General features: G+C 41.8%; 1 protein-coding gene across 1 annotated transcript in view; it reads left to right on the top strand.

Moving 5' to 3' along the window:
* LOC120999139 overlaps positions 1 to 25,946 on the top strand; it is a 260,278-nt gene that overhangs the window by 84,697 nt on the left and 149,635 nt on the right. Inside the window, exons 39-45 of the mRNA XM_040430012.1 lie at positions 729 to 811; positions 1,645 to 1,824; positions 3,748 to 3,888; positions 4,019 to 4,138; positions 5,860 to 5,940; positions 9,578 to 9,702; positions 9,896 to 9,971. Coding sequence (XP_040285946.1) covers positions 729 to 811; positions 1,645 to 1,824; positions 3,748 to 3,888; positions 4,019 to 4,138; positions 5,860 to 5,940; positions 9,578 to 9,702; positions 9,896 to 9,971 — 806 coding nt within the window. The remainder of the gene's footprint in view (positions 1 to 728; positions 812 to 1,644; positions 1,825 to 3,747; positions 3,889 to 4,018; positions 4,139 to 5,859; positions 5,941 to 9,577; positions 9,703 to 9,895; positions 9,972 to 25,946) is intronic.

Genomic DNA, 25,946 nt, shown 5'->3' on the forward strand with positions numbered 1-25,946 from the left:
GAAATCCCATGCGTGGTGACATATGACATCATGCCGTCATTTCGGAGTGCGCAAGATTTCGCGCCAGATCTTGAAGCAAGATGCCGGCTGCCGGCCCGTCGTGAGCAAATGGAAACAGTAAGTTTGATGAAATTTTTTCTTTTCTGTTAATTTTACACAGTTTTTACACTCAGATGCCACGATCATACAAAGAACGCGGCATCTGAGGGGTTCATCACAAAGCTAATTTATTTGTAAAGTTCTGCGAAGTAGCCGAATCAAATTTTCTAAAACTTCGCTCATCTCTAATATTGAGACCTCTCACTTGAATGGGACTAATGGGGCAAACAGTTGTAATTACACTGCACCGACACCACAGTGTAGAGGATGTGCAAGTAAACATTGGAGAAGAGAGAGCTTTGGCCCCTTCAAACAACTGATTGGCAGTGGTACCGAGAGTCAGACCCCCACCGATCTGAAATTGATGACCTATTATGAGGATAGTTCATCAATGCCTCTTCAAATGGGTTTTCTGGGCTCTAGATATTGATGACTTCCCTCCTGATCAGACGTTTTCAGCAGCCACCAAGGCCAGCAATATTACAGAGGTCATGCTAGGTTACTGCAGAATACTGATGGCCTCAGAAAAAGTCATCAAAATCTACAATATCTAGAGCCTGAGTAACCCCTTTTATCAGTCAAATATATGATTTAGCAGAAAACTAACTGGGTATTTTTTCAATGATTAGTGGAAACCAGGATCAATTTTTCTGGAATGATCCCATAGCTGTGAATAAAAACCGCCCAAACCTCTACATTGGAAACAATTCAGGTATGTGTCAGATTTTTACATGAAAAAAATTAAATAAAAAAAGATGCTTGATGCTGGCAATAATTTCTGGTCTGTAATTTGATTTATTCAAAAAGACAGACCTGTTTTGTTCTGCAGACTGCATCTATTCTAACACTTAGCAGCTGCAGATTGTCATTCACTGTGAAACCCATCAGTCGGGGTGTGACAGCTCCAGCAGCTTCTGTGATCACCAAAACAATGATCTAAGCTCATTTATTATCAAATTAAAGTTGCCAAATTTGGAATTCACCATATTTCAGCTTATCCTTTTATTTGTAAGAGTAATGATAATACTAGCATGTATAGCTCTGCCAGCTAAATAAACTGCTGCTTCTGGTTTCATGCATAGTTTAATTTCTGGCATTTTTGCTGACTTGCATTGTTTTAAACCACCTCCAGATGTTAGCTGTAAGTCTTTGGGAATTATAAAACACAGTATACTGTTCATGTGCATTTTTTTGTTGCGTAAGTTTTTCTTTCACTTTTTGGGTCAATGTAATAAAAAAAAAACATTCCAGCATTGTTTGTTTACGGCAATTTTTCAGGTGTTTTCCCATAGAATTATCTTCAGGAAAAACATGAAATTAAAGCCTGTCAACAATATAAATTATAATAAATAAATGCCTGTAAAATGTGCATGTAACATGACAAACACATGCATTTTTACATTATTTTTAACAGCAAAAAAATAAAAAATAAAAACACCCAATCAAATGTGTGTGGAGGAAGCCTTGATGCTGACATGTTTAGACTATACAGTATGTTGCACTAGATCTAACATTGAGACACTGTTTCTTACATTACTCTTCCAGATGTGAGAGGACTCTGGATTTATCCACTGAATGATGCTGCAGTGACAAACAGTCGTATGAAATGTCTCAGTTGGTTCAACAATCAGCCCAATCCCTTAAATTGGAATTCAGGTTTATTATCATGCCCCTGTTTATATCGGCAAGGACAGGTTGATTCCCGCTTCAGAGCAACACAAGCAGGTAGAGAAAGATTTCTGAATCTTATGTTTTTATTTTAAATCAAAGGACTTCTCCGCCTAAATACAGTATATTGTTAGAAAACTGAAATGTGGAGTTTCACAATGACTTCTGCTGAGCTACTTTCCTTTTTATCCTCTGTACAGTGCCATTCCAGGTTTGAGCTGAACAGCTTCTTCACTTGTGATGGACAAAAACTGCCTTTGGCCTCTTGCACACGACCGTACGGCTTTTTCAGTATTATGCGATCCGCAAAAAAAAACTAATGACATCCATGTCCATTTTGTTTTTTGCGGAACGTAACAGCTGGCCCCAGTACTATCCTTGTCTGTTATGCGGACAATAATAGGACATGTTCTATCTTTGAACGGAAAAATGGAAATACAGAAACGGAAGGCATATGGAGTACCTTCCGTTTTTTTGCGGATCCATTGAAATAAATAGTTCCGTATATGGTCCGCATACGGAACGCAAAAAATGGAACGGAAACAGGAGGAATAAACGTTCATGTGCAAGAGGCCTTTTAGTGGAGTTGTCAATCCGTAACCTATATCATGAGACTGTCAGGTGGTGAATCCCTAAGGACCCTCCTGTCTCACTTTGTTCAAATCTTTGCATATTAGCTCTGAGCCGAGGCGCACAGAAGGGTCAAAAGGGGATATTTATCATGAGGGTAATATTTGAAGTCAGGTTTTCTTGAGTCTGCATTGGCATACTTTGTGCCAAATTTATCCAATGTCGCATATTGTTTTGTCTAGAAATGCTACTCCATTTATGTCACCCCTCTACTAGAGGGAGTTTACAACTTAAAAAAAAAAAAAGTTACAATGAAGAATCTGGAGTGAAACTCAATACGATAACCAGAGTGAATGGTGCAAAAAAAAAAAAGCTACCTTTGTGTGACCTATTTTAATACTTTTTGAAGCCAGAATTCCTACTTGCAAGGTGTGATAATTTTCACATAGAGTTTTAGCAGTTCTCAAAACAGTCTTATTCTATCTCTACGAGCTCATTTTCACAGTTTATCTTTGTTCAAGGTCCAATACAGCAGATGTGTTATTATTTTTTATGGATTCACATGGAATCATGGCACGTTTCTTCAGAAGCCATTTTACAGAGACAGTATTCAATAGAAGCATTGCTTGTAGAGAAGAATGATGCCACGCAGCAGCACATTGAGTGCCTATAGCCCTGTTATCTGGAACTGCATTCTGACTCCATTCACATGATTCTGCGTAAGCTGGCACTGTAAATCATGTACATGGAGAACCTCTTTAAGTGTGTTGGGTTCATTCTCTTTGTTACCCTTAGGGTACGGCCACGCAGTCAGGTTTTTTGATGTAGTTGTTGTAGCCAAAATCAGGAGTGGATCATAAAAGGAAAAAAAAGTATACAAGACAGATACGACTGATTTTGGCTTCCAAAACTGGATGCAGAAACCTGGCCAAGTGGCCGTACCCTTATTTTTCTTCTTCATCGTTTTCTTCCTATTACTATAGTTGTAATATTATATGGCCATGTTCACATGTTATGCCCTCCACAGCAATCTCAAAATTGGCATGGATTTCACAAAAGCATCAACTTAATGACATTTTCAGTGGAGCCAAGCTGTGTACAATGTAGAGATCACACATGCCAAGCCTCGGCAGAAACTAGAGTTTCATCTTCAAATTTCTGTACATAATACTCACAATGGATTTGTCTAGTGCAAGTCCTGACCATTTTAACATGATCTTCAGTAAATCTGTAATTGCTATGAAAAAAAAATATACAAACGTTAACGGCCAAGGGGGTTTTAAATTCTACTCTGTCAAATCAAGTCAAAGATTTGTTAGTAAAAGCAATCTTTTATTCTAGAATTCATCTTTTAGGATTGTCTAGATGTATTTGAAGTAGTTTCTTATACATGTATTTTTTTACTTTCAGGCGCATCCCACTATATTAGTCTGCTCCGCAGCACATCTCCCAATTGGTACAATGCAGGTGTAAGATGTGTATACTACCGCAAGAATCAGTTCTTAGAAGGTTTCCAGGAACGGACATGGAATTTCCATTCATCAAGTAATGGTAAGGAAGAGAATTTAATTTCATTAAACAATGGGACACTACTTGTATGGAAACCTGTAGAAGTATGACAGTGCCATCATGACTACTGCAAAAAGATGCAATGAAATGAATGTGTTTTATGTCCTACCAGATGAAGAACTTCAGGCATACGACTGGTGCTGCAATGATGTAGATGATCCTCAGTTCTGCTCAATGTACCTGGAGAAGAGACCATCTATCGACTGCAGGAACTACAGGCCACCCAGGCCAGGTGAATTATTTACTAGTCAACCATTTATATAGCAGGGCAACATAATAGTCATAAGGTTACTTAAAATATAGTATAAAAATAGACCTTTCATAGTTTAGTCTAAAGGCAATTAACTAGTTTAAAAATGTATATTTTGGGGGAAAATGTTCTTTAAAATCTTCTTTTGAAATATTAATTTTAAGTATTTTTTGTCAATTCCAGGGGCATCATTTTAGTATACATTAATAACAATCTAAATAAAATAACTATATAAGCAAGTATTTATTACTCTCATAGTAGTTCAAATGACATGCAGATGAGTGCAGTTTTTAAATTGCCTGCTGCTCAAGGCAGCTTGTTTGCTAAAAGAATCACGCGGCCATTAGAGTATAGCCACATGGTCAGGTTTCCTGATGCTGTTTTTGAAGCCAAAATCAGTAGTGAACCATAAAAGGAAAGAATGTATAAGGAACCGATACGATGTCTCCTCTTCTTTTTATTCATTCCTGGTTTTGGGTTCCAAAACTACATCAGGAAAACATCTATTCTTATTACTCTATGTTGTGCCATTCCTTTATTATTCATGCTAGACGTTATGAATGAATTACTAGCAGTCTGCAGTAAGGGTACAGAGGGGTGGTAACCAGTTTTTCGGGGGTGTCCCTGCACAGTCTGACTCTAACCAGTAAGTGCTGCCATTGTCAGACTGTGCTGTGCCCCCCCCCCCCCCTCATCCAACTGGTTACCAGCCCTCTGTACCCTTACTGCAGACTCTAACACAATCAAATGTTTGCGAACCGCAAGTTCGCGGCGGGTCCCATTCATTCTAATGGCAGGCGAATCTGAAAAACCTCCAGGTCATATTTGCAGCCAAGAAATAATTACTAGAAGTGCAAAAATAGTCCCACAACATGGACAGTGACATACCAGATGTATTATTCTAATTTGCGATCTCCATTCATAAAATCAAAAATCATCTATCCCTGGGCTAGATGATGTGGTATTGAAGGACAGGGTGGGCAAAGAACTGTCCCTGATATTGCCCTACAAGGGGGTGCTATTCTGGCCCTGATAGCCTAACCACAGACCACTCACCCTGATAAGAGCGACCCCGTCCGTACCTTACCCTATATAAAAATGGCCCTAGCAAGCCCCTAGGCACCTGACTTCCAGATGATCACTATATAGATCTATGTGTTTTTGACTCATTATAAAAGTATATTATAAGTATCTCGCACCCCTCTGTGTATCACACCTATCGATAGCACACCTATACCAGTCCTTAAAAGGACTTTTGTGGCCCTATTAGCTAGCGTTTGGTGTCCCTAACAGCCTGTCCCTGCTCCACACAGCAACCTCTCCCTACACTGGCAAAACACTGAATGTAAAATGGCGGCCAGATCAGGTCTATTTATAAGGTAGGGGGTATGTCCATGTGCTGAAACGTCTCAATTGGCTGTCCTGTACCACCTGATGGATGTATCATGGGTCAAAATTCTTCACAATGTTAAAGAATATGGCGGGCGTGAATATCTCCATATGTTCGCATGTTCGGCGTATCGCGAACAAGAAAAGTTTTCCACTAAACAACCGTCGGGCACACCTTAAGAATAAGAACCCAGCTTTAAGCAACTTCTTTGTTAGTTGCCTGTTTTATTCACATTTAACATATGGTAAACCTCTGATCTAGTTGTCGTAAGGATCATTTATTAATTTATCAATCTTTGCATTTTTTACTGCAGCATGGATGTTTGGAGATCCTCACATTACGACTCTAGATGGGGTCGGTTACACTTTCAATGGACGTGGAGATTTCACCCTCCTTAACCCCTTAAGGACACAGCCTTTTTACACCTTAGGACCAGGCCATTTTTTGCAAATCTGACCAGAGTCCCTTTAAGTGCTGATAACTTTAAAACGCTTTGACTTATCCAGGCCGTTCTGAGATTGTTTTTTCGTCACATATTGTACTTCATGACACTGGTAAAATGAAGTCAAAAAATTATTTTTTTTTGCACCAAAAAATACCTAATTTAACAAAAATTTGGAAAAATTTAGCAAATTTCAAAGTTTCAGTTTCTTTACTTCTGTAATACATAGTAATACCCCCAAAAATTGTGATGACTTTACATTCCCCATATGTCTACTTCATGTTAGAATTGTTTTGGGAATGATATTTTATTTTTTGGGGATGTTATAAGGCTTAGAAGTTTAGAAGCAAATCTTGAAATTTTTCAGAAATTTACAAAAACTAAATTTTTAGGGACCAGTTCAGGTCTGAAGTCACTTTGCGAGGCTTACATAATAGAAACCACCCAAAAATGACCCCATCTAAGAAACTACACCCCTCAAGGTATTCAAAACTGATTTTACATACGTCGTTAACCCTTTAGGTGTTGCACAAGAGTTATTGGCAAATGGGGATGAAATTTGAGAATTTCATTTTTTTGTCTAATTTTCCATTTTAACCCATTTTTTCCACTAACAAAGCAAAGGTTAACAGCCAAACAAGACTGTATCTTTATTGCCCTGACTCTGCCGTTTACAGAAACACCCCATATGTGGCCGTAAACTACTGTACGGCCACACAGCGGGGCGTAGAGGGAAAGGTGCGCCGTATGGTTTTTGGAAGGCAGATTTTTATGGACTGGTTTATTTACACCATGTCCCATTTGAAGCCCCCCTGATGCACCCCTAGAGGAGAAACTCCCTAAAAGTGACCCCATCTAAGAAACTACACCCCTCAAGGTATTCAAAACTGATTTTACATACGTCGTTAACCCTTTAGGTGTTGCACAAGAGTTATTGGCAAATGGCGATGAAATTTGAGAATTTCATTTTTTTGTCTAATTTTCCATTTTAACCCATTTTTTCCACTAACAAAGCAAGGGTTAACAGCCAAACAAGACTGCATCTTTATTGCCCTGACTCTGCTGTTTACAGAAACACCCCATATGTGGCCGTAAACTACTGTACGGGCACACAGTGGGGCGTAGAGTGAAAGGTGCGCCGTTTGGTTTTTGGAGGGCTGATTTTGCTGGACTGTTTTTTTGGCACCATGTCCCATTTGAAGCCCCCCTGATGCACCCCTAGATTATAAACTCCATAAAAGTGACCCCATCTAAGAAACTACACCCCTCAAGGTATTCAAAACTGATTTTACAAACTTTGTTAACCCTTTAGGTGTTGCACAAGATTTAATGGAAAATAGAGATACAATTTCAAAATTTCACTTTTTTGGCAGATTTTCCATTTTAATATTTTTTTTCCAGTTACAAAGCAAGGGTCAACAGCCAAACAAAACTCATTATTTATGGCCCTGATTCTGTAGTTTACAGAAACACCCCATATGTGGTCGTAAACCGCTGTACGGGCACACGGCAGGGCGCAGAAGGAAAGGAACACCATACGGTTTTTGGAAGGCAGGTTTTGCTGGACTGGTTTTTTGACACCATGTCCCATTTGAAGCCCCCCTGATGCACCCCTAGAGTAGAAACTCCAAAAAAGTGACCCCATTTTAGAAACTACGGGATAGGGTGGCAGTTTTGTTGGTACTAGTTTAGGGTACATATGATTTTTGGTTGCTCTATATTACACTTTTTGTGCGGCAAGGTAACAAGAAATAGCTTTTTTGGCACCGTTTTTTTTTTTGTTATTTACAACATTCATCTGACAGGTTAGATCATGTGGTAATTTTATAGAGCAGGTTGTCACGGACGCGGCGATACCTAATATGTATACAATTTTTTTTATTTATGTAAGTTTTACACAATGATTTCATTTTTAAAACCAAAAAAATGTTTTAGTGTCTCCATAGTCTAAGAGCCATAGTTTTTTCAGTTTTTGGGCGATTATCTTAAGTAGGGTCTCATTTTTTGCGGGATGAGATGACGGTTTGATTGGCATCTATTTTGGGGTGCATATGACTTTTTGATTGCTTGCTATTACACTTTTTGTGACGTAAGATGACAAAAAATGGCTTTTTTTACACCGTTTTTATTTTTATTTTTTTACGGTGGTCATCTGAGGGGTTAGATCATGAGATATTTTTATAGAGCCGGGCGATACGGACGCGGCGATACCTAATATGTATACTTTTTTTTTTATTTATGTAAGTTTTACACAATGATTTCATTTTTGAAACAAAAAAAATCATGTTTTAGTGTTTCCATAGTCTAAGAGCCATAGCTTTTTCAGTTTTTGGGCGATTATTTTGGGTAGGGTATGATTTTTGCGGGATGAGATGACGGTTTGATTGTTACAATTTTGGCGTACATGCGACTTTTTTGATCACTTTTATTACCTTTTTTGGGAAGTAAGGTGGGCAAAATTTCAATTTCATCATAGTTTTTTATTTTTTATTTTTATGGTGTTCACCGTTCGGGTAAAGTAACATGACCGTTTTATAGATCAGGTCGTTACGGACGCGGCGATACCAAACATGTGTAGGGAATTTTATTTTTTTCATTTTTTATCAGTGATAAATGTGTTTTTTGATTTTTACTTTTTTTTCACTTTTATTCACTTTTTTTGACCCAGACCCACTTGGTTCTTGAAGATCCAGTGGGTCTGATGTCTGTATAATACAGTACAGAACAATATATATTGTTCTGTACTGTATTTTACTTACACTGAACAGATCTATGCTTTCAGCACAGATCTGTTCAGCACCATGGACAGCAGGACGCCTGAGAGGCGTCCTGTTGCCATGGGAACCTTCCCCGTCTGCTCAGAACTGCGCAGACGGGGAAGGGTAAGTACAGGGCTGAGGGGGGCTCTCTGGGAGCTCTCTCCCTCTCCCATCGGGGGGCTGCAAAGGCACAGCAGCCCCCCGATGGGAGATGGAGGGAGCTCCCTGCGCTGTTAACCTTTTCCATACAGCGGTCCGTACGGACCGCTGTATGGAAAGGGTTAAACGGCTGACATCGCATCGCAGATGTCAGCCGTTTATACCAGGGTGCCAGCAATGTGCTGGCACCCTGGTATCCCCACTGAACACCAATGAGTTTTCAAGGGGAGGCGGGCGGGGGATCGCGATCCCGCCTGCCGCACCGCCCGCCTCCCGCACCGCCCACACCGCCCGCAACCCTCCCCCTGCACCTCCCGCCACCATAAAAATCATTCGGGGGTGCAGGGGGGGGTGAATAAAACTTTTTGTAGACATATAAAGTTTCTGATCCCCGCGGTCAGGGACCGCGCGGACCAGAAACTGCAGAAATCGCAGCAAACCGCAGGTCTGAATTGACCTGCGGTTTGCCGCAATCGCCGACATGGGGGGGTCACGGGACCCCCCCGCGCATTTAGCCTAGGTGCCTGCTCAATGATTTGAGCAGGCACCGGGTTCCGATCACTGCCAGCCGCACGGCAGTGATCGGAAATACATAGGACGTACCTGTACGCCCTGTGTCCTTAAGTACCAGGGCACAAGGGCGTACCTGTACGCCCTATGTCCTTAAGAGGTTAATGCATCAGTTCCAGGAATCTCTATAGTTTTACAAGGTCGTACGGTGCAGACTGGAACAGCAATGGCCACAAACTTCCAGGCTTTTGCAATGCAGTACATATCAACCAATGCCAGTGTTACAGTAAGTGTCATATTAACTTTAAGGAGAAATGTTACCTAAAGCTAAAGGTTTTACATCAAGCTGTAAAATTGTTGTTTTCTTGTAGTATGAACCTGCGCATTGTATTTTACCATGTGTTACATTCTTATCTTTATGAAAATACTTTTCCAGTATTCTACAGAATAAGACAATTTCCCTTTTATGCAACCCACAGGTGGAATGGTATCTGGCGGACTCTAACAATACAATTGTTCTCATAAACGGTTACGATGTGTCATTCACTAAAGATGGTAAGTGTGTGTGTATGTCCACTAGGACAAGGGTTCTCAATGTTCTTCTACTGGGGCATCATCAGCACCAGAACATAGCAATGCCTAGACCTCATCATTGGTCTATGTCAAATATTACTTAAAATACCTTAATTTATCTTATTTGTCACCTGGACCCTGAAGACCATTAACTCTCTAATGGTATCTGAAGGGCACAAGTTTGCTACTGATGTCACAGATATATATGACACTGATCTTGTGAGTATCCAGTATTCTTGCACCGGGGTACAGCTGATACATATACATAGTTAAACTTCTGCTCCAGCTGCCAAGATGGAAGATAACTTCTCTATGTGTTCAGCAGCGATCATGGCTTGTGAGGTGTTTTGCTGGAGTAAGGGAGCCCCCTCAATAAGTCCACTAAACAAATGCAGTGTGCCCATGAGTTACCAGAGCATTATTTGGCCCATCTAAGATCTCTAGGTATGCCATGGGTGAAATGCCATTGGCTGAAGTGAGACAACCACTTTAATGATAGCTGTCAGAACTAAATTCCCAGCTGGGCATGACTAACAACTAGAGTTGAGCGGACACCTGGATGTTCGGTTGAAGTCAATGGGGACCCGAACTTTTGAGCACTAAAATGGCTGTAAAAATGTCATGGAAAGGGGCTAGAGGGCTGCAAATGCCAGCAAAATGTGGTTAAGAGCATGGCAAGTGCTCTGCAAACAAAAGTGGATAGGAAAATGACTTTAAATAACATAAAATACTTAAAAATAAAAAATAATAATCTTGATCTAGGAGGAGGAGGTCCATATGGAGTAGGAGGTTAAGGAGGCGGTGGATGTGGCGGTGTAGGTGGAAGTGGCGGTGGAGGAGGTAGCCTACACAGTTTTTAGGTTTTAAATTTATTTCTATTTTTTTAAATTAGGGTACACCCCAAAACATTGGGAAATATAACCTGTGATAACCCCCTGCAGTCGTGCTAAACACACGTTCAGATAATACACTGGCTGCAGGCCAGCACCTCCAAGGCCTGAAGGGCAAGCTCAGGCCATGTGCCCAATTTGGAGACCCAGAAGTTGCAGGGGTTCACCCCTGTGAGTCTGTTCATGTAGGCGTGTGCTCACATACTGTCCCACCATGTCCCGTGATGTTCACAATCCAATTGGATATCTGCTCTATCAACTTTCGATGTTCTTTTCTGCGCCTACCATGGTGATCACGGTTATCGGTGACTCAGGTTCCACCCCGGAGAGGGAGCGTGAGAAAGAGAGACCACATCCATGGGAGATCAATGGATGAAGTTTAATTGTGATTGAGCGGAAATGTGGGAGAAGCTATTAAAACTGAAGAATTGAAGGAAAGGAGGGGGCGCACGGTAATTACCCACTCCCGATTAACATTACAGGACTCTTAAGATGCCCTGTTATTGGAATGATTAATAAAAAATTATAGGGAATGTCACTGTGGTATTTTGGATTTGGAAACAATAGCCAGGAGAGGCCCTGCTGCCGCTTTGTTGACTTTAGATAACTTCTGCCTGATCGCACGTCCCTGTGACGTCCACCATCCATTTGGATATCTTCTCTATCAACTTTCGATGTTCTTTTCTGAGCCTACCATGTTGATCACGGTTATCGGCGAATCAGGGTTCCGCGCCGGAGAGGGAGCGTGAGAAAGAGAGACCATAGAAACATAGAATGTGTCGGCAGATAAGAACCATTTGGCCCATCTAGTCTGCCCAATATATCTGAATCCTATTAATAGTCCCTGGCCCTATCTTATATGAAGGATAGCCTTATGCCTATCCCATGCATGCTTAAACCCCTTCACTGTATTTACAACCCCTTCACTGTATTTGCCACATCCAAGGGAGATAAATGTATAAAAATAAATTTTTGTATTGAGCGGAAATATGGGAAAAGTTATTGAGGCTCAAATGTGGGACAAATTACCGAAGCGCAAATGTGGGAAAAATTATTGAAGCGCAAATGGGTGACAAATTACTGAAGCGCAAACATGGGACAAATTATTGAAGTGCAAATGTGGGACAAATTAGTAAAGCGCAATTGTGGGACAAATTATTGAAGCGCAAATGTGGTACAACTTGTTAAAGTTTAAGCATTGATTTAAAGGAGGTGGCGTGCAACAGTTAAAGAAGAATTTCTGAAATGTTATTCCCTGTCACCTATGCAGAGCAGGGGTTTATTCACATCCAAAATTGTAAAATGTCAACCCAATAATGTAACAGAAAAATTACATAAATTTATTAACCTGTCTATTTGGTAGAGCAGGGGTCTATGACATAAAAATATTGTTTATTGTCACCTGAAAATGTAAAATATTGAAATTTATTAAGCTGTCAACTAGGTAGAGGAGGGGTACATCACACCCAAAAATTGGTGAATTTCACCCAAAAATTTAACTGACAAATTTGTTTTTGTTTTTTACCTGTCTACTAGGTATAGCAGAGGTACATCACACCCAAAAATTAGTGAATTTCACCCAAAAATTTAACTGTCAAATTTTTTAATTTTTTTTACCTGTCTACTACGGAGGTATAGCAGTGGTACATTACACCCAAAAATTGGTGAATATCACCCGAAAATGTAACAGACAAAGTAGTGAAATTACCTAAAATAAAATACATACAAATAAAAAAAAAAATGTATTTATGAGGTGGAGGTCCATATGGAGTAGGAGTTTGAGGAGGCAGTGGACATAGTGGTGTAGGTGGACGCAGCGTTGGAGGAGTAAGTGGTAGCCAACACTGGTTTTTGGTTTAAATTATTATTATTTATTTTAATTAGGGTACACTCCCAAAGAGTGTGAAATATCCAAAATACATGAATGAGCAATTGTGCTGCAGTATAACAATGGCTGGTAAAGGCAGGTATACATGTCTATTCTGCACAAGGTACTGACAAGTCCTGTGGGATCCATGCCTGGTTCATTTTAATGAACGTGAGCTTGTCCACATTGGCTGTGGACAGACGGCTGCGCTTGTCTGTGATGACGCCCCCTGCCGTGCTAAACACACGTTCAGATAATACACTGGCTGCAGGGCAGGCCAGCACCTCCAAGGCGTAAAGGGCAAGCTCAGGCCATTTGCCCAATTTTGAGAGCCAGAAGTTGAAGGGGGCAGACCCGTCATTCAGTACGTGTGCACACATACTGCTCCACCATGTTGGTGAAATGCTGCCTCCTGCTAAGACGTTTCATATCAGCTGGGGGTGCTGGTTGTTGTGGCGTGCTGACAAAGCTTTTCCACATTTCGGCCATGCTAACCCTGCCTTCTGAGGTGCCGGCGGTGCCCCAGCTGCGTTGGCGACCTCTTCCTCTGCCTTGTGCTTCCACTGTTCCCCCGCTGTCAGATGGGAATGCCACCAGCAGCGCGTCTACCAGCGTGCGCTTGTACTCGCGCATCTTACGATCAAGCTCCAGTTAGGGAATTAAGGACAGTACGTTCTAAATGAATAGGTAAAAATGTTGCAACCTAGAGATTATTAATGATGTAACGGGTTTTTCATCTCAGACAAAACATATGTACTGCGTGTCATACTCCAAGTAGTGGTTCCACCTCTGACTTCCTCCATTTAAGTCTAGGGAGTTAATGAAGAGCAGAGCATATTGGCATTGGATTGTTGTATGAATACATTTTAAAAGGAAAACAAGTATATTAAATGAAATATAACCGGGTATCCCCCTCTTAATGTGTGGCACTACCATAATGCCTAGGCAGCACACCCACTGTCTTGGGAGTTATGTTTGACACTGACCTTTCCTTCACTCCCTATTATCAATCTCCATGCCTCTAATGCCACCTACACCTGAAGAACATCTCTAGAATTAGCTATTTTCTCACTGTGAAAACTCTCATTGTGATCCTAATTCAGTCTTGTCTTCATTTATGTAACTCATTATTAATTGGTTTCCCCCTCACTAAACTCTCCTCTCTCCAATCTGTCCTTAGTGCAGCAGCCAGGCTAATTTATCTTCTACTCTGAAGCCTCCACCCTATGCCAGCTATTGCGCTGGTTACCTATACATTATTCACACCCACAAAGCTATCCACAGTGCTGCACCCACTTACATCTCCTCCCTCATTCCTGGCTAACACCCTTTCCATTCTCAACCTAAACCTCTCACACCTCCCATCTAATTGCTACCCAAACCAATTAGGTTAAATCACAACATCCATAGTTTTAGGTTCTCCCTAAAACAAATCTTTCTTTCTTCTCTTTTAACCCCCCCTTTAACAACATTCTTCTGAATCTGATCCATCATCCAGCAACATCCACCACACCCCATGCACTCAGAAGCACTACAGATATCAGCTGGTGACTGGCTCATGCAGCTTTATATCTACTCCCCTACTGTGTTAAGATGGCTGAACCATTGTACAAGTCAAGCACTTGTTACCTTCTGTGTCACCTCTATCGCTTTATACTGTCCTCATACACGTTAGCACGGTGTGTAATCTGACATGTAGCTAAACCTTTGTCCTCTGAGAGAAAAGAGACTGTTCCGCTTTAAGGTTCTCTTTATTGCTCGTAGACTGACAGGAAAGGTGAAACTACAGAATAAATAGTAATATTTTAGAAAATAAATAACTTGGTACATGGCATAAAACACTGAATAATCTGCTATACACGCAGTACATGAGATAATAAAATGATAGTGAGCTATCAGATACAATAAACATAATATACTGCAGTAAATGAACATAGATAGTGCTCTTACTGACTATGCTCAAAAACAGGCTGAATAACAGATGATGTGGCAGGAAAACCAGTGAGAGTGTGCAGCTCCTGAGACATAAGATGGTGGCTGCTTGCTGTACCAGCACAAGACTAGCAAGAACCAGGAACTACCCACAATGCTCTGGGACTCCCATAATGCATAGAGAAAAACAGGCAGGATGAAATACCTAAACTCATCAATAGATGGTGCTGTTACCACACAATGTAATGCAAATGAATTACAACACAGTAAATGCAATATCAATTGCTAAACAGACAGAAACAACAGGATCTTTACCTGGGTACAGAACACTCCCCGCTTGACGTCAACCGACGTCACTATTGTATTTGTTGGGTGCAAACAGTAGAATGAGTTCTCCTACTGGTCTGAGGAACAATTTGGTCTCTCCCTGTCTCCGTATTTTCAATTCTACTTTGCATATAATTCCGTCCTTACTTGGGAATGTCTTAGTCACAAGACCTAACGGCCACTCATTTCTTTATGACTGGCAGTCTTTCATTAGGACTACATCGCCGGTCTGGAGGTTAGGCTTGCTGGTTTACCACTTTCTCCTTGGTTGCAGAGTGGGAATGTATTGCTTTTTCCACTTGTCCCAGAACGAGTTTGAGAGACTCTGTATTTGTCTCCATCGATTCTTGTAAAGATCTTTGGAATTGAATTCTCCAGGTGGAGCACAAACTTGTTCAGTCTTTTGGGTAAGCAGTGTGGCAGGTGTGAGAACTGTTGGGTCATCAGGATCGCTGGAAATCAGAGTTAGCGGTCTGGCATTTATGATAGCCGATACTTCTGCCATGAAGATAGTCAGGCTTTCATGAGTCAGCTTTGAAGATCCTTCTTGTAAGAAGATTGAGTCGAGGATTCTCCGTGCGATGCCTATCATCCTCTCCCAAGCACCTCCCAAGTGAGAAGAGTGTGGTGGGTTAAAGGTCCAAGTGCATTCTCGTTCACTGAGGTATCTTTCTATGTTATTAACATCCAAGTTGGAAGAGAGTTGTAGTTCTCTCGCTGCTCCAACGAAGTTTGTGCCTCGGTCAGAACGAATGTGTTTGACAGGTCCTCTAATGGCAATGAAACGTCGGAAAGCATTAATGAAACAGGAAGTATCCATAGATTCAATTACTTCAATATGGACAGCTCTGATGGACAGACAGGTGAACATAATCGCCCAACGTTTTCGGTGCGCACGGCCTCCCCTGGTTTGCCGGACAACAACAGGCCAAGGACCAAACACGTCTAGGCCAACATTAGTGAAGGGTGGATCCGTACTTAGTCAGTCATATGGGAGGCTTGCCATCTTCGGTGCCTGTGACATACCATGAAGTTTCCGACAGGTAACACATTTAAATATGAATCTGCATACACATCTTTTAGCTTCAACTATCCACAGTCCATCTGCTCTTAGAGCTCCTTCAGTGAACAGACGACCTTGGTGCTTTGTCTGTTCATGGTAATGTTGCACGAACAGAGTGGCTATATGATGCTGTCCAGGAACTTTCACAGGATGTTTCTCTGTTAGGCCTACATTGGCTTCCATAAGGCGTCCACCTACTCTTAAGAGCCCATCTTCGCCGATCACTGGGTAAAGTTTCCTTAAAACACTACCTTTGGGCACGGGTCTTTGGCTGACTACTCAGTTGATTTCCGTTGCATAGGTTTCACACTGTACAGCTTGGATTATTACATTTTTTGACCGCTCTAGATCGAGAGCTGAGTAGACACGTTTACAATGATGCCAGCCTCTACAGATATTTTTATCTGCCGATGAGGTTGCTTTGTACGACCGGACAATGTGAGTTAGGCAAGTGATGGCACGGACAAAAGATCTCCAAGTAGAGAACCTACTGAATCTGTGGGATTTCAGGTGGTGGTCCACAGTCCCCGTATGTAACACAGATACCTGAGGACGTATCTCAACATCAGCATGTGGGTCTACTAGTTCAAACATGGCAGTTTCTGTTGTGTTGGGCGTCGGTTTATACAAAAAAAAAGCGGGGCCTGTAAACCAAATTGTATCCTTGAGACGGTCAGCAGCGACGGATCTGGTTGCTTGGTCTGCAGGGTTGAGATGAGTAGGTACATGTTTCCATTGTTCAGGAGAGGTAGATCTTCTGATCCTTAGAACTCTTGTTGACGTAGACATAGAAGCGTCTAGCTTCATTACAGATATATCCCAGTACTATCTTGCTATCTGTATAGAACTCAGAGTCTTTAATCTCCAGGTCCATTTCTGCAGCGATGAGTTCGGCTAACTCCACCGCTAACACCGCGGCACATAGTTCCAGGCGTGGTATTGTGTGTTCCTGGAGTGGGGTTAGTTTCGCTTTACTCATGATGAACACTACATGGCATTGTCCGCTGATATCTAACGCCTTCAAGTAAGCTACAGCCGCAATTGCTTTGACTGAAGCATCGTAGAAAACACAATGTTTTTGTGTCTCAACCTTGGTAGTTGGTACAGAAACATATGGACAAGCTATGTGAAGATCCGATAAGGCTGTAAGGGAATTCTTCCAGGCCATCCACGTGGTTCTTTCCTTCATGGGAAGGGGAGTGTACCAATTCGACCCTTCTCTGGTGAAGTCTCTTAACATAGCTTTACCTTCGATGAGTATAGGGGCTGCAAATCCCAGTGGGTCATATAAACTGCTTATGGCCGACAGTACTCGTCTGCGAGTAAAGGGTTTTTCTTCTCTGCTAACCTGGAAAGTGAAAGTATCAGCTTTTATGTTCCATAGTAGGCCAAGTCTCCGTTGCATCGGAGGTGAGTCAAAGCCTAGGTCTAAATCCTTCAAGTCTTCTGAATGGTCTTGAGAAGGAAAGGCTTCCATCAATTTCTGGCTGTTAGAAGCGATCTTGTGTAGACTCAGGTTAGACAGAGAGAGCATCTCCTGGGTTCTTTTAAGAAGACTGATTGCAGTCTCATCTGAGGGCATTGATTTCAGTCAGTCATCCACATAGAACTCCTTCTCTACAAAGAGTGACATCCGCTCCGTACTTTTCTTCTACTTTCTGAGCTGCGCGTCTTAATCCATAGATGGCAACTACAGGAGAAGGACTATTGCCGAAGATGTGAACTTTCATACGATACTCTGTAACATCTTTAGAGGGATCGTTGTCCTTGAACCATAGGAATCTCAAGAAATTTCTATGTTCCTTCTTAACTAGGAAGCAATGGAACATCTGTTGGATATCGACCGTGAATGCAATGGAGTCTCTGCGAAAACGGAGAAGCACTCCTATGAGCTTATTGTTTAGATCCGGGCCTGACAGCAAAACGTCGTTCAATGATACGCCTTCACACTTGGCACTTGAGTCAAACACTACTCTGATCTGACCTGGCTTCTTCGGGTGATACACGCCAAACATGGGGAGGTACCAGTGCTCTTCTGATTCTTGAAGTACAGGTGCAAGCTCTGCATGACCGTTCTGGAATATCTTTTCCATGAAGGTAAAGAAGTGATCTCTCATCTCAGGTTTGCTTCGTAGGTTGTGCCTGAGAGAGACAAATCACTTGAAATCTTGCTCTCTATTGTTGGGTAAGCGTTGTCTTTGAGGCTTAAAGGGTAGAGGTGCAACCCAGCTTCTTGTTTCGTCCTGCACCATTCCCTGCTCCATTATATCTAGGAACAGTCTATCTTTGAATGACATCGCTATACGATTGTCTTCTTTAGTCTTTCGGAAGACTGTGGATCCCAGGTGGTCTTGATTGGCATCCCAGACGAAGTCATCGTAGGTGGGACCTGCAAAGGTACCTGGTGATGAAGTGCTTTGAGGCAGTTCCTTGATGAAGAAGTGATTTTCGCATGATTGGAGAAGAGATGGGCGTCCATTCTCAAGTGTACTGGTAAGCATGCTGTAGACAGTTGTTGGTTTGTGTACACCTCCCAAACAGACTTCTCCTACAATGACCCATTATAGGTCAAGTCTTTGGGCATATGGAGCGTTGTGAGGTCCATTAATCTGCTGTCTAACCTTGTGGACCTGTAGGATATCCCTCCCGAGGAGTAATACTAACTGAGCTTCAGGATCAAGGTTCGGGATCAGGTGTCTTATACGCTTCAGATGAGGCTGATGCGCTGCTACTTCTGGCGTGGGTATCTCGGACCTGTTGTCAGGAATCTGGTTACATTCCAGTATAGTTGGTAAAGGTAGACACATTTGACCATCGCTGGACTCAACTATGTAGCCGCTTGCCCTCCTTCCGGCTGTTTCCACAGTACCAGCACAAGTTCTTAGAGAGTAGGGGGCACCGGGTCCTTTGATGTCGAAGCTATCAAAGAAGGCAGACTTCGCTAACGACCTGTTGCTTTGATCGTCTAGAATTGCATACACTTTGATGGCTTTGCATTGGTCGTCTGCTGGGTAAACCTTCACTAGGGAGATTTTAGAGCAGGATCTGCCTCCCCTGAGGTCTCTGCAAACCTCTGTACATTTAGAAGTAACTGCCAAAGTGTCAGTATTTGTGTCCTTCAGCTCCCCGCTATGCTCTTGGTTTTTGGGTGAAGCCCACGATGGTGGCCCAGGGTGTTGAGCTGTCACATTCGGCACACTTTGCACTAATCTCACAGTCCCTGGCAAAGTGCGAAGTTGAAGAGCAGCATTTAAAACAGATGTTGTTCTCCTTGAGGAAGGTCTTGCGGTCTTCCAATGACTTTTCTCTGAAGGTTCTGCACTTAAGTAGAGAATGAGGCTTCCTGTGTAAGGGACACTGTCTGGTCGGGTCCTTGGGTTTGTCTCCTCCTTGATAGGAGCTGAACTCTTTATGGGCTGAACCTGTGGAAGAAACGTTAATTTTGTTGATCTCCACCATTGCCCTACGAGGTTTACTGACTGAGGTGGTGGCACATGATATCATGAAATCAAAGCTAGGATCATTTCTGATTTTTGCTTGTTCAGAGACAAAATCTACAAACACATTAAATGGAGGAAATGGTACATTGTAAGTCTGTTTATACCGAGAACCATACATGGCCCACTTCTCTTGCAGGTTGTATGGGAGCTTCTGAACTATGGGATTCACACCTCTAGCAGTGTCAAGGAATGTCAATCCCACCAGATCCCCTTCTGCCTTCGCTACACTCAGCTCCATTAACCACTACAGGACCGCCGTACGCAGGATTGCGTCTTTGCGGCGGCCCTGTTTTTCCAAGTGGACGCGCCGGTGCGTCATCTCGCGAGACGCGAGATTTCCTGTGAACGCGCGCACACAGGCGCGCGCGTTCACAGGAACTGCAGGTAATCGAGTGGATCTGCAGCCTGCCAGCGGCGATTATTCGCTGGCAGGCTGTAGATCAGATTTTTTTAACCCCTTAAAGGTATATTAGATGCTATTTTGATAACAGCGTCTAATATACCTGCTACCTGTTCCTCTGGTGGTCCCTTTTGCTTGGATCGACCGCCAGAGGACACAGGCAGCTCTGTAAAGTAGCGCCAAACACCACTACACTATACCCCCCCCTGTCACTTATTAACCCCTTATTAACCCCTGATCACCTCATATAGACTTCCTGATCACCGCGGATCCGCAAAACACATACGGACGTCTGAATGGAGCCTTACAGGGGGGTGATCACCCCATATAGACTCCCTGATCACCACCCTGTCATTGATCACCCCCCTGTAAGGCTCCATTCAGACGTCCGTATGTGTTTTGCGGATCCGTGGATCCACGGGTCCGCAAAACACGGACACCGGCAATGTGCTTTCCGCATTTTGCGGATCCGCACATTGCCAGAACTATATAGAAAATGCCTTTTCTTGTCCGCAATTGCGGACAAGAATAGGACATGTTCTATATGCTCTACAAAAAAGGCAGTGTTCGCCCAATCAGGCCTGATCTTGTGCGCACACTTGCGTTCAGTCCGCCCCACCACAGTGGCAGAATTTTTTTTTTCTGATCACCGTAAAATCGCTACGGCGCTATAAAAAGATCACTTTTGAGGGGCATGGCGAGTTCATAGAAGATTTTTATTTTTTTTGTCACAAATTAGCGGAAATTGATTTTTATTTTTTTTCTTACAAAGTCTCATATTCCACTAACTTGTGACAAAAAATAAAATCTCACATGAACTCACCATACCCCTCACGGAATCCAAATGCGTAAAATTTTTTAGACATTTATATTCCAGACTTCTTCTCACGCTTTAGGGCCCCTAAAATGCCAGGGCAGTATAAATACCCCACAAGTGACCCCATTTCGGAAAGAAGACACCCCAAGGTATTTGCTGAGGGGCATATTGAGTCCATGAAAGATTGAACTTTTTGTCACAAGTTAGCGGAAAGGGAGACTTTGTGAGAAAAAACAAAATAAAATCAATTTCCGCTAACTTGTGCCAAAAAAAAAAAACTTCTATGAACTCGCGATGCCCCTCACGGAATACCTTGGGGTGTCTTCTTTCCAAAATGGGGTCACATGTGGGGTATTTATACTGCCCTGGCATTTTAGGGGCCCTAAAGCGTGAGAAGAAGTCTTCAATCCAAATGTCTAAAAATGCCCTCCTAAAAGTAATTTGGGCCCCTTTGCGCACCTAGGCTGCAAAAAAGTGTCACACATCTGGTATCGCCGTACTCAGGAGAAGTTGGGAAATGTGTTTTGGGGTGTCATTTTACATATACCCATGCTGGGTGAGATAAATATATCGGTCAAATGCCAATTTTGTATAAAAAAAATTGGAAAAGTTGTCTTTTAGAGAGATATTTCTCTCACCCAGCATGGGTATATGTAGAAAGACACCCCAAAACAAAAAAATTGCCCAACTTCTCCTGAGTATGGCGATACCACATGTGTGACACTTTTTTGCAGCCTAGGTGGGCAAAGGGGCCCACATTTCAAAGAGCACCTTTAGGATTTCACAGGGCATTTTTTACACATTTTGATTTCAAACTACTTCTCACGCATTAGGGCCGCTAAAATGCCAGGGCAGTATAACTACCCCACAAGTGACCCCATTTTGGAAAGAAGACACCCCAAGATATTCCGTGAGGAGCATGGCGAGTTCCTAGAATTTTTCTATTTTTTGTCACAAGTTAGCGGAAAATGTTGATTTTTTCTTTATTTTTTCTTACAAAGTCTCATATTCCACTAACTTGTGACAAAAAATAAAAACTTCCATAAACTCACTATGCCCATCATGAAATACCTTGGGGTGTATTCTTTCCAAAATGGGGTCACTTGTGGGGTAGTTATACTGCCCTGGCATTTTAGGGGCCCTAATGCGTGAGAAGTAGTTTGAAATCAAAATGTGCAAAAAATGCCCTGTGAAATCTTAAAGGTGCTCTTTGGAATGTGGGCCCTTTTGCCCACCTAGGCTTCAAAAAAGTGTCACACATGTGGTATCACCGTACTCAGGAGAAGTTGGGCAATGTGTTTTGGGGTGTCTTTTTACATATACTCATGCTGGGTGAGAGAAATATCTCTCTAAAAGACAACTTTTCCCATTTGTTTATACAAAGTTGTCATTTGACAGAGATATTTATCTCAACCAGCATGGGCATGTGTAAAAAGACACCCCAAAACACAGTGCCCGACTTCTCCTGAGTACGGCGATACCACATGTGTGACACTTTTTTGCAGCCTAGGTGGGCAAAGGGGCCCACATTCCAAAGAGCACCTTTAGGATTTCACAGTGCATTTTTTACACATTTTGATTTCAAACTACTTCTCACGCATTAGGGCCCCTAAAATTCCAGGGCAGTATAACTACCCCACAAGTGACCCCTTTTTGGAAAGAAGACACCCCACAGTATTTCGTGATGGGCATAGTGAGTTCATGGAAGTTTTTATTTTTTGTCACAAGTTAGTGGAATATGAGACTCTGTAAGGAAAAAAAATAAAATAAAAAATCATCATTTTCCGCTAACTTGTGACAAAAAATAAAAAGTTCTATGAACTCACTATGCCCATCAGCGAATACCTTAGGGTGTCTACTTTCCGTAATGGGGTCATTTGTGGGGTTTTTCTACTGTCTGGGCATTGTAGAACCTCAGGAAACATGACAGGTGCTCAGAAAGTCAGAGCTGCTTCAAAAAGCGGAAATTCACATTTTTGTACCATAGTTTGTAAACGCTATAACTTTTACCCAAACCATTTTTTTTTTTACCCAAACATTTTTTTTTATCAAAGACATGTAGAACAATAAATTTAGAGAAAAAATTATATAGAAATGTAGTTTAAAAAAAATAATAATTACAACTGAAAGTGAAAAATGTCATTTTTTTTGCAAAAATTTCGGTAGATTTCGATTAATAACAAAAAAAGTTAAAATGTCAGCAGCAATGAAATACCACCAAATGAAAGCTCTATTAGTGAGAAGAAAAGGAGGTAAAATTAATTTGGGTGGTAAGTTGCATGACCGAGCAATAAACCGTGAAAGTAGTGTAGTGCAGAATTGTAAAAAGTGGTCTGGTCATTAAGGGTGTTTAAGCTAGGGGAGCTGAGGTGGTTAATAAGTCACTTAACTCTCTAAGCTTTGAATAGCCTTTGTTCGCTATTTTAGGAAAGTCCTCAATTCTCTTAAATAAGGAGCTTTCTATGACCTCTGCTGCGCCATAAACCTCATCAAATCTATCCCAGACCCTTTTTAGACCAATGTCTGGATAATTTACATTGATGTCTCTAATCCTTCTAGCGTGTTCGGCAGACTCACTTCCCAGCCATTTTACCAGGAGATCTAGTTCCTCACTACATGACAGACCTAAGTCTCTGATGGCATTTTGGAAGGAAGCTCGCCAAGCTCGATAGTTATCAGCACGGTCGCTGAACTTTACAAGTCCCTTGGTGACCAGCTCACGTCGAGCAAGGAACCTGGCAAAGTCCATTGTGGCTTGATTGGCGCTGGAACCGGCTGGTGGTGTGTTGTCAGAGTGAATGTGTGGTGCACGGCCATACCTGTTGGAAGTCTCGTTTAATCCGGTCTGTGTAATACCGTTCTGAAGCAAAGGGCATCTCTCTTAGCAGGGGCAGATTTCTGATTCTCTGTTCTGGAGAGAAGTTGTTGTAGGCAGTTTCACTCTGATGTGTATTCTCTAGTCTGCTGCAAGGAGACTGATAGTCGACTTTCTGATGATCCAAATAAGCAGGTTGGCTTGGTTTATCAACAAACCGCTTTGTATTAAGCTGTGTATCTGGGTCGTCGTCTGACTTGGAATGTTGATAGACGTATTGTAAGGTACAAGAGAAAAGTAGTAGGGCACACTAATATTCGGTTCCACACGGACAATTAATATAACAATATTTATTAGTAATATACACTATTAAATGGACATGCATAAAATTACACACTATAAAATGCTAAAATTAGTAAAATGTTAAATACAGTAAAACATAATATTATTATTTAATACATTTTTCTGTATTTTGACCAGAGTTTGTTGTATGGTACGATAATGTCCTTCCAGACGGGTTAATTAACCCAATCAATATCCCAGTAAGTGAAATTTCAATATTGGGAGTAGACTTGATATTTAGATACAGTCTTTTAAATAATCACTTATATTGTTGCGACTTAATAGTCGTTGCACATATATTATCGCTACAATGTTGCTGCCTGTTGATAGGAATAAGCCGGAGCTATTTTACTCACAGTTTGAAATGGAGTGATATCGGCTTTTATTGCATCACTGGTGGCGTCCCACGTGTGATGAAATTTTTGCAGGCTGTGGCATGTAGAAATGATGCTGCTTCGGGATCCTCGGTGATCGTATGCAGCCGTAATGTTTTGGAGGTCAGTCGGTAGTATGTTCCTTCTGCGTTTTAGTGGATATCTCGCAGGAGTGGACTTTGCCAAAAAACCGACTGTCCAAAGAAACAGGTGTCTGGCTTGTCTTTGCTTTTAAAGATAGAAGTTCACCGATCCCTCGCTTCTTTCTTATCTTTCAGCGCTTTTGATCCTCCGGTATTGTGCTTCATTCCATGGGATAGTTACCATACGCGTTTTGGAGTAGGCTACGACTCCTTCTTCAGTGGCCACTGAAGAAGGAGTCGTAGCCCACTCCGAAACGCGTATGGTAACTATCCCATGGAATGAAGCACAATACCGGAGGATCAAAAGCGCTGAAAGAAAAGAAAGAAGCGAGGGATCGGTGAACTTCTATCTTTAAAAGACAAGACAAGCCGGACACCTGTTTCTTTGGAGAGTCGGTTTTTTGGCAAAGTCCACTCCTGCGAGATATCCACTAAAACGCAGAAGGAACATACTACCGACTGACCTCCAATACAGTACGGCTGCATACGATCACCGAGGATCCCGAAGCCGCATCATTTCTACACGCCGCAGCCTGCAAAAATTTCATCACACGTGGGACGCCACCAGTGATGCAATAAAAGCCGATATCACTCCATTTCAAACTGTGAGTAAAATAGCTCCGGCTTATTCCTATCAACAGGCAGCAACATTGTAGCGATAATATATGTGCAACGACTATTAAGTCGCAACAATATAAGTGATTATTTAAAAGACTGTATCTAAATATCAAGTCTACTCCCAATATTGAAATTTCACTTACTGGGATATTGATTGGGTTAATTAACCCGTCTGGAAGGACATTATCGTACCATACAACAAACTCTGGTCAAAATACAGAAAAATGTATTAAATAATAATATTATGTTTTACTGTATTTAACATTTTACTAATTTTAGCATTTTATAATGTGTAATTTTATGCATGTCCATTTAATAGTGTATATTACTAATAAATATTGTTATATTAATTGTCCGTGTGGAACCGAATATTGGTGTGCCCTACTACTTTTCTCTTGATTCTAATATTTTTAGAGTGAATCCTCTTTGTAGGAGCACCCATTTCCATTCTTGACTATACAGGTGAGCACTCTCTAAATACCTACGTATTGTAAGGTACGCTGTTCTGGATCTTGGAATTCAATTTCTGGATGGACAATGCTGTGATGACTCTTGGTTTCCTGAAGTTCTGTGGCTTCTAGAAATTCTGCTTCTGCTATGGCATCTGCTGTCTTTTTATCTGCGGCGAGTTTTTCTAGAGTCGCTTCAAGTTGCGCTTTCTCCAGCTTTATCTGCATCTCTTGTACTGTGAAGCTGGCTTTTGCCTTTGCAGCTTCTGCTTTTGCGCGGGCAATGGCGGCAGCTTCTCTGATCGATGTCCTATTAGAGCCACTTATCTGAGACCTTGTCTTAATGGAAGATGCTCGACTATTAGACATGTTGTGACTGTTAGGAGACTGCTGTGATATCCGTAAGTAGGCTCTGCGTGG

The sequence above is a fragment of the Bufo bufo genome, chromosome 4, assembly GCF_905171765.1.
Source record: "Bufo bufo chromosome 4, aBufBuf1.1, whole genome shotgun sequence".
NCBI classification, from domain to species: Eukaryota; Metazoa; Chordata; class Amphibia; order Anura; family Bufonidae; genus Bufo; species Bufo bufo.